The sequence below is a fragment of the Mugil cephalus genome, chromosome 7 (genome assembly GCF_022458985.1).
Source record: "Mugil cephalus isolate CIBA_MC_2020 chromosome 7, CIBA_Mcephalus_1.1, whole genome shotgun sequence".
NCBI lineage: Eukaryota > Metazoa > Chordata > Actinopteri > Mugiliformes > Mugilidae > Mugil > Mugil cephalus.
The window spans coordinates 3964855-3974740 of NC_061776.1; the positions used below are offsets into that span (position 1 = coordinate 3964855).

Genomic DNA, 9886 nt, shown 5'->3' on the forward strand with positions numbered 1-9886 from the left:
TAAGTTTGAAAGCTATAATATATCAAAATAAATGATATTATTCATGATATACTTGTCTGTGCAGATACTCTTTAAGTCCTTAGAGAAAGTGCATTTTATTCTATCACATCTCATTATTGACTGTGTATCTACTTCATGCTCTATGGTAACGTAAGTGTAGCAATTCGTCCCTTTGGCCAGTAGAAGGCAGTAAATGTTTAAAATGGTACGTTAAACGTCAACAAAACATATTTCATGTTTATTTTTAATAATGAAGATTATACCAATTTATTCATGTTTATTTGGACAGTTTTTATATAAAGGAAGAATGGGACATGTGCGCTAGGCTCTGAGAAGGGTTATGTTTTTTGTTTTTATCAGAGTGAGAGGCAACAGAAGCCACTGCTGTTTGTTTGCTCCTTGTCAAGTAAAATAAACCACACCAAATTTATATTAGCATTAGCATTAGCAGCAAGTCAGAGTATCACTGGAAATTATTTGAGAGCTGAACACTGAAAGTTCATGGTCCTCTAACTGGACCTGTTAGTGGATAAATCCTAATCACTCATTAATCACAGAAGTGTCTGATCAATAGAATCACATTTAATTAATGTTGTTATTGTTTATTTCAAACTGTAAAAAGCATCTTTAATCATCAGAACCTCCCTGAATATGTTACCAGGACATGAGCTTGGACTCACTTCAACTCTGTGTGGGTGGAGGCTCAGAGGAAAAAAGGTTTACGGTAAACAAGAGAAAGGGAGGGGAGGCAGTGAGTGTGTACAGAAGCAGATATGAATCTGTTCTCAGTGGTTATTAGGACAGAAAACAAACTGCTGACAGCCAATCAGACTTCCTTCCTGCAGCAGACGGGCTGTGTGGGTTTGTGCTCTGCAGCCTCCACACCGTTAGCTGTGGCTTTTCACTTTAATGACAGTTTCAACCACCAGCTCTGGTTAAAGAATCTTTCCAGGAAGCACCTGTGTTCTTCAACTGAGAGACGAGAAACACATTTATGTTCATCATTAAAAATTAGAACCAGTTCTTTTTATGTTAAAATGTTTTTCCAATTAAATGAAACTAATTATTTTTTTGTATTGTGTTTAAAATCTTTCATCCTCTCCTGAATTTCTCCTCTCTGATCAATATAACTTTAAAGAAGTTGAACTCTGCCTGCAAAGAGTTTAAATTGATCCAATGAGAAGATTTTCAACTTCTATATGAAACAATGATGCTTCCTGTTCTTTATCATTAATCAGAAGCGAACACAAACGTCACTGAGACAGAGACACAAACCCACGATATAAACAAGTCATGCTGTTGTTGTGAAGCAGGCGTCCATGTTGGTTCACCTCAAGTCTCATTATTTCCATGAGTTATAGTTGACAAAAGAGTCTGAATGTCCCAATCAGTTGTAATTCACCATGAGTTCACCTTATTAATCACACTGACCCATATTTCTCATGGAAATTAAATTCAAGCTTCATTTTTTATCAGTGCAGTCTGTGCTTCATTCACAGGGTTCATAGACTTCACATCCAACAGTCACTAATATACCAGCTAAAGTATTTGACTTGCTTTATTAAGACACATAAAAAGAATAAAAATGTGTTTATTGAGTGTGATCCAGTGAAACAAAAGAGCAGCCTGGTGGAGTTTGCATTTATTAGAAAGAAGAAACACAAGAGCAGAAGAAACAGCTGGAAACTGATGATGATTCAGCTTCATTTTCATTATTATACGAGTCACAGTTAAAAGTGGAAATAAACTAGACGACTAGAGAATGAACATGTCATAAGAGCAGATTTCTATGTGAATATATGTGTTTCTATTTACAGGATGACAATCAACACGTGAATGAACAGATACAGATTACAAAGAAGAAAATTTCAACAACATTTCTGAAGACTGATGAAAGTGATGAATGAGATGAAGTGATGAGATGTGATGGAGAGAAAAGAGGAGCAGAAAACAGTCAGTCAGCATGTGTGGAGCTGGTGGACGGTCCCTTGTTTGTGAGGCTCGTCAGCAGAGAGAGTCCACAGCAGTACACCAGACTCTTCACTATCAGCACTGTGTACAGCAGACAGAGCAGCTTCACCCTGCACTGAGACTGGAAGGACACTGACAGACACACACACACACACACAGATATGAATTAGTGCAAGTGTCAGATTGATCCTGTAAAGTTGTTCTAGTGTCCTCATTGGACATTGGAGCTGTCCATGCAGAGAGGCAGCAGGTGATCTTACAGTGATGTTGCTGCAGAGCTGCCAGGTCTGCTGGCTCTCTCTCTGGAGGACAGGAGGCTGCTGGAGCTGGAACCCCTGAAACAGAAAAGGAGTCAAATGTTTGGAGCTGCAGTGACAAATGTCAGTCCTCTGCTCCTCTGATCTCTTTGACAGCGTCTCCACATGAAGCTGAACCACTGCTGGACACAGTCACCAAGCCTTCATTACCTTGTAGTGCTTGGGCCTCCACTCTGTCCTCCACTCTTTCTTCCAGTGTGTCCTCCACTACGCCTCCCTCGTGCTTGATGGAGCAGTAATGTGTATACATGTACAGAGCATTTCTATCCACCAGTCTGATGGAGGCTCTGTGTCCTGACTCTCTGAGCTCCAGCTGATCTCCTTCAGCAGAGGTCAGATCCTCCAGAGAGCCGCCCTTCTTCTGTCTTTTCCAGGAGAACTGGACCACAGGAGGAAACATGGATGAGGCCAGACACAGCAGGGAGCTCTTCCCCTCCTGGTTGGGTCTGGATGCTGCTGGGTACACGCTCACCACGGGCTTCACTACCTGCTCATCTGAAGTTTAACAGCACACACACATTGACAAAGTCAACAGCAGCTTACAGCACTGGTCTGGATTCAGCCCGATCCTGGAAACTACATGGACTCTGATCACTAAACTTCTCATCAATACACAACAAACATCAACCAGCATTAATGTTTCCAGCAGTCTGAGCTACAGTAGCTCGTCTGTTGGATGGGACCACAAGGCTCAATGATCCTCTGCTGCCCATGACCACCCTGTCTCTGGTTCTTGTCCTTCCTTAGACCACTTTTGATAGATACTGATCACTTTAGACCAGGAAAACCCCACAAGAGCTGCAGTTCTGGAGATGCTCTGAACCCAGTCGTCTAACCACTTCAATGGTCATAATGTTATGGCTGATCAGTGTACATATTCACTATATATTATAATCTGTCTTCTTGTAAATTTCTGTTTCTAAAATAACTGATGTTACATAAAATAAATAAATAAATCAGAACAGAATACAGTAGTTGATCAATCATCAGTTGTATAATCAAACCTGCTCCCAGTAGAACAAACACACACTGGACAATCACAACACAAACTGGAATATCCTTAATACATTTGGAATAACTTGTGTTTGTATATCCTTTATTCTTTCATATACAATATACATGCATGCATACGTAAACAGCATTTTTGTTGGATTTAAGATTCTATTTTTTGTATTTATTTAATATTTTATTGCTTTTTTATATATCCTCTGTGCTCTTTCCTCAAACTGTCTACTGCTGCAACGCTGCAAATTTCCCCACGGTGGAATAAATAAAGGATTATCTTATTTTATCTTAATCAAAAGACATCATTTGCTCATGTTCCATTTGTTTCAAAGAAGTTAGGAAACATGTCGACTGTGTTTTAGTACGTCGTCTTTTATCAATTAGAGTTATTGTAGTTTACAACGTGAAATATTTTCCTATTTAATTCATTTTATTTTATTTTACTTAATTTTATTTTATTTTATTTTATTTTATTTCATCATTTATTTATCATTAATTAGAAAGACCTTTCAGAATAAGACGTCATCTGTATAGCCACATTTGTTTCACCAAAACCTCTACATAAGGTTCAGTGTTAATGGTTCGTTCACAAATGTATAAGTTAATGAAGATCACCAACATTCAACACTGCTTTTTATTTTATGATATTATGAACTGTAGACCATGAAATACACAAATTATTTTCAGCTTCACATTGAGAAATATTATTTGGTCCAAAAGTCGTTCACAGAGTCATGAAGCCTCTCTCCTCCACCACCATTTATTTCTAATTAACCTAATTAGCTGTGACATGAAATTAAAGCAACTTTTCTTAATATGTTTCATGTCTTTGTAATATTTTCAATGAAATAAAATTAAATAATTTACAAATCCCTGAATTCTGTTTCCAGTTGTACATTTGTCATTTCAGTGATTACAACATGTATTGAATATTACACATTTAAGAGCACAGACTTTAATCACTAATAAAACTCATCAATATACAAGTTTGTGTCAGTCATGTTCAAATGTTTAAATACTTTATGCTGATGATAGTAATAAAACATTGTTTGAGTTAATTCTATTTATTCTAACATCACATGCACTTAATGTTTTTTATTCTTTTTTCTATTAAAACATCATCAATTAAAGACACATTTACATCATATAAATATTAACTGACAGAGATTAGATCTGACAAGGTTCTAACTTTCAGAAATGATCCAGTTCAATCGATAGACACTTCAAAACAATCTGAAATAGTTGAACATCAAATATCATCTTGTTTACACAGAATTACTGAGACGATCAAATCCTAAATGTTTGTAACGTCACTAATATTTACAGAAATAAAGAATAACTTTAGTTGTTGAGTGAGATTTCAACATGTTTTCAGAAGTGATTGAGCTTTTCTTATGTAACAATGGCTGCAGGATCAATTCTCTAATAATGAGGAAAAAAACTAACATGTAAAGCCTGAAGCAGCACAAACTGACTTTAAACACGTTTCAGCTTCTACAATAAAACAAGTGAAGGAAAAGAAATGTTTGTTCTTACCTGTTACAATGAGTTTAGTTCCAGAACCGAAGATGTCGCAGTCGTTGCCGCTGCTACACAGTGAAAAAGACTAATACAAAAACCTGTGTGCCGCTGAGAGAGTCAGCTGAGGTGAAGGAGTCACATGAGGAAGTGGGATCATATTTCAGCTCCTTGATGTGTTTCTCTATTGTTCAGATCTACATGACTGTCTCTTCTTCTCTTTTCTTTTCTCCACACTAGCAGCATGGCTCTGATGTTAATGTCAGTGGTTGGTCAGTCCACTACTTTAGTCCTCATGGACTGGATCTGGACTAAAGGATGGATGATGGATTGACATCAACCTTTCTACACATTCTTGGTCCCCAGAAGATCAAAGACTGATGGATGGATTGTTATTGAAACTGGTTTAGACGTTCATGTTGAGGATTAACACACACACACACACACACACACACACACACACACACACACACACACACACACACACACACACAGTTTCAGTGATCAGGAACTCTTGAAACCCATCAAAACCAACTTGTTTGAAAATCAGTAGGTCATGAAGGTCTGAATGTACTGACCATGCTTTCTATGGAGAGGGAACTAGTCAGGAACATGTCTGACCTCAATGAGAAACTGATCATCTGTTGTAATGTTGTAGCTTAATGTTACTAAACGTTGCTAAAGTGTGTTGATGCTGTGAAGTTGTGTTAAAGCTAATGATTCATTCCTACTAACTAGTATCAATTTATCCTGGAGCTGACATCCGTTGGGTTTGTCCTCATCTTTCTATCACATGTTCCCTCATCATTTCCTCTCAGTTCCCACGTTCAGCATGTTAAACTGAATGGACAGGGAGAGAGTGAGAACTAAACAACTGCATCATTTTATTTTGCTGTTTGATGTTTGAAGCACTATAAATACACACAGGGGCAGAGGGATGACGAGACACAAGTGAAACTAATGATAACAATCACAGCAGGAGAAACAATAAGAAATCAAGGAAAACACAGGGAGAGAAACACCAAACAGGAAACTCAACAAAATAAAACAGGGAACTCAAACCATAGGACAGACATGATCATGACATTCATTTTATTTTTTGTTTAGTGTAGAGTGAATGTGGATTTAAGTTAAAATATTTAGTTTTCATATTTCAAAAGCACCATATAAGGTGTATATCTTTTATTTTAACTGTTGCAGTATTTTAAATATTGCATTTAAAGTTCAGTGTTTGAGTCACTTGAGTTTATAGTTTGATAAGAGGAGAGTATTTAAAACAGATGCATTTACAGACACCAACCAATTCATTTATTCGTATTTTTTCATTAAATGTTAAACTAAAAATTTCTTGTTAATATGATGAAGCACAATATTAAAAGAGCCCAGGGCTCCACCCATAGTAGTATAACACCAAAACTATATTTAACTCCATGTATTTCTAGCTACATGGGACAGGTGCTACACTGGTGATTGTTTGACTAACTCCATCATCAGATCAACATTTAATTTGTCTCATATTTTGATTTATGACCAAATATCTGTAAAACTAACAACACTCTGACTTTCTGTCTGTTTGGTTTCTCCTGCAAGTTGTTCAGGTTCCTAATCATTTATTTCTCTGTATGAAGTAAAACTGCTCCGTATTTATTTTTACATCTCTGACATAACAACAGACTCTGGTTCATTAAACAGTCAAAGCTACAAATCAGTCACATTTAGTTTTGAGTAGATTTGTTTGGATCATTAGGTTCTGGTTTTGTTCATTTCTCTGATAATGTCAGGGTTCTTATTGGTTTTACTGAGTTCCTGTTTATTAACAATTGTTGAACTCATCATTCACAAAAACATTCAACTACCTCAGTAAATGGTGAGTCTATTGATAATGACATCATGAACTTCAAGGGTTTGAGGATTGGGTTCACTGTGATGAAGAAAGAGATTAAATGAAACTAAAATGTGTTTGTTGGTAAAATGGCCGCTGAACTCTGACATTTTGATTGACACCTCAATGAACCAATTCAGAGCTACTATGTCCAGTCAACAGCCTTCAGAAGCCAATGAGAGTCAGTGCTGGAAAGAAGCCCCTCCCCCTTCTTTCATCCACAGACTGAACCAGTTGCAGTCAGTTTAGTGGATGATTGATGTTTCATGAAGCCAATGAGCTGCTCTAAACAACGATATGCTACTTGCTCTCTAATAGAGAATCTGGTTATAAAATATAATTCCTCTGAGTGTCACCTTTCAGTGGAGCTCAAGTTATGGATTTTTATTCAAAATGTGTCTGAATGGTACAGTTTGGAAACACCTGGTTATACACTTAGAAAAAAGGGCAAAAGAAACTCAGTTTTGGTCGTTTTCATATTTTATAAGAAAGACTTTATTCTCTGAGAATTTAGTTTTATCCAGATGAGATCTGTCCTCAGTTTCCTCTGAAGGCATCAGATAGCAAAAATAAATAAATAAATTCAGGTTAACCCAGCCGCTTCTTATTTTGATTGTGTGCCAACTTTGATTCTTCAACAACAAAACCATTTAGAGTGATTCTGACTTTTCTGATATGAATTTCAGAGTTCAGCTTTCAGAAGAGACCAAGACCATGAATGAGCTCCAAACTATTCATGAACAGCATTGAATTTACTTTGAGTTTCTCCTAAATAGTTGTTTTTCTATGTGATTTAAGTAGGAAGTGATTTACTGAGTATGTGATGATTGTATTTGATGATGTTAAATATGATTCTGATGACTCCAAAATAAATATGATTTATTCATCCTAAACTAATCAACTATCCGTGGGATGATCCATAGAGGCCATTCCCCTCAAAAGCAACAACAAACAACATCCTGTTGAGGACACCACAGGACACCCTCAGTAGCTCAGTAGTTTGTGACTCTGTTTGAGATGGAGGTGAAATATGTGAACCTGGGCTCTGGTTTACTGCTCTCTTCCTGTCACAAACACTGTTTGACATCTGTTCATCTGTTGGTTTTTGTTCAGGCTGCTCACATCATTTCTCACTGTGGGTATCTCTCTTCCAACAGGAGCAGTAGTAGGAGGCTGAATGATCGACTTTAACTTTCTTTAACTCCAACTCCCAGCTGTTCTGTTTATTCACAGCTGAGAAATCATCTCTCTGAGGATGACTGTAACCTTTATAAATTCGACCATTGCTTTTATCAATACGAAGAATCAGTTTGAATGTTTCTGTTTCTTTCTTCTGGTACCAGTATATATAGCTACCACTACACTGGTCAGTTCCTTCACATCTGAAGGAGACTGTTTGACCAACTCTCCTGGTCAATGTTAACTGGTCCTGGGTCAGATCTGCTGCCATGGCAACCAGGGCTGTAGAGACACAGACAGATAGATGAAGGTTAGTGAGACAGTGTTTGTTAAAGGTGGAGTTTGTTGGAAACACTCACCTGAACACAGACAGCACAGAGCAGCAGCTGGGAGGAAAAGCATTTTGTGTGGTGGTGTATCCTCTGGTGAACCTGGGGAGAAGTGGAGCTCTGATGCAGCTGAGGCCCAACAAGGACGAGCTGTGACATGAGACGAGGCCACGTGGTTTCTAGCAGGTCCTCAAAGCTCCCATCAGCCCCTGCAGCCCACAGATGAGACGGCTGCTGATGATTGACAGCTCAGATCAAGCTGCTGTGTCCTTTCATGGTCTTGATTTGAATCTGACAGCAGATGAAAAAAAATCTGGGTCACATGATGCAGAAAGACTAAAAAACATTCATGTTCCCACAAACACATTCAGGTTGGTGGTGAATTTAGTAACACAGACTGTTCTATGTTGTTGAAGAGCATTTTAAGAGATGAAACCATTAAAAATCCTCCACAGAGCAGGTTTACTGTGTAATATGTAACATCAATGTGCAGTTTTAATATCTCTCAGGACATACAGGAGGAATTTGACAAGTAAAAGCAGAAGATCAAATGTTTGACTTCAACTCCTAAAAGTAGAATCAAAGCTCAGTGACTCTGAGAGATTCTGGTCAGTTACAAGAGATTTCCTGCTCTGACATGTTTGATAAATACAGACCTGATCAGCTCTGATCATTTTGTTGCTGCCTGAGGCTGAAATGAAGAAGACAAGAGTAGCAGCGCCACCCTGTGGTGAGTCACTGGAAGTACAAAGGCATCCAGACACAAATGACTCAGTGGTTCAGTAAAACGGCTCTGAGCTCTGGATGTAGAACATCCACCATGTTCTGGACAAACAGAGTCATTATGGAGCCAGCTGCTTGTTCATTACCACTGTAGCTGTTCACATCTACAGCTTCACCATTCAAAGAAAACTCCATTGATGAGTTTGATCAATGAAAAGAAGAAAGAAAATGAAAATCTCATCCTCAAAAATCATTTCATTCCTCCTTCTTTTCATACTGGATCTCTACTTTCATGATATTCAGCAGATATGTCTGCTGTAATACATGTTCTATGGAGAGAAGAAGGTTATGTTCCATGTGAAGGTTTTTCAGGGCAGCAGTTAATGACTGAATCAGCAGAAAAAAAGTGATTTAAAACTGGTTTCAGGATTAAATTTGGATTTACTACAGTAGACACACAGGTGTTGGACTTATACCATAGACTGTAAATATACAATCAGAGGTTAGAGGTGATAGCATGAAATGTACTGTCAGTATCTACTTTAAAGATAAAAAGTAACCACACAGAGAAGTATATCATAAAAACAACATAACAGGGACATTCCAGAGCATCACTGCCACAACAAGAAACAAGAAAAGGTGTCACTGAAAATGAGTCATGTTTTAATGTGATTTTTATTTTTTAACATCATGTAACACGTTATAATGTGAAAACTGACCCATTTTTGTTTTTTCTGGTGTTTCAGCTCTTCTCTATTTATATATTTCACTATGAGATAGAATTACGTGCCTGCTTTTGTGAATAAAATAATCAAATATATCAATTTCATTGTTTTCAATTCCAACAATTTCATCGTTGATGATATTTAAAGCATTGAAATGAATATATATGTTTAAAAGTCATATTTGTCTTCCTGCCTGATTCTAAACATCTAAAGGGCCAGATGTGTTGAGTTCATCTT

The 9886-nt window shown here is 37.4% G+C and overlaps 1 protein-coding gene across 1 annotated transcript; it reads right to left on the bottom strand.

Moving 5' to 3' along the window:
• Positions 1 to 1954: 1954 nt before the first annotated feature.
• On the bottom strand, positions 1955 to 8274 carry LOC125011022 (immunoglobulin lambda-1 light chain-like). Its single transcript, XM_047590014.1, has 6 exons — positions 8232 to 8274; positions 7841 to 8154; positions 4830 to 4881; positions 2439 to 2783; positions 2232 to 2306; positions 1955 to 2103 (listed from the first exon to the last, which is right to left on the bottom strand). The coding sequence occupies exons 1-6, from the start codon at positions 8272 to 8274 to the stop codon at positions 1955 to 1957; spliced, it is 978 nt and encodes a 325-aa protein (XP_047445970.1).
• Between the last annotated feature and the right edge of the window lie 1612 nt (positions 8275 to 9886).

Excerpts from the sequence above, each read along its gene's own strand:
- LOC125011022 (XM_047590014.1), bottom strand. The coding sequence starts at position 8,274 with ATGCTTTTCCTCCCAGCTGCTGCTCTGTGCTGTCTGTGTTCAG. Across the intron at positions 2,784-4,829 it reads AACTAAACTCATTGTAACAG|ATGAGCAGGTAGTGAAGCCC; the intron begins GTAAGAACAAAC and ends GTTAAACTTCAG. Across the intron at positions 2,307-2,438 it reads GGAGGCCCAAGCACTACAAG|GGGTTCCAGCTCCAGCAGCC; the intron begins GTAATGAAGGCT and ends TTTCTGTTTCAG.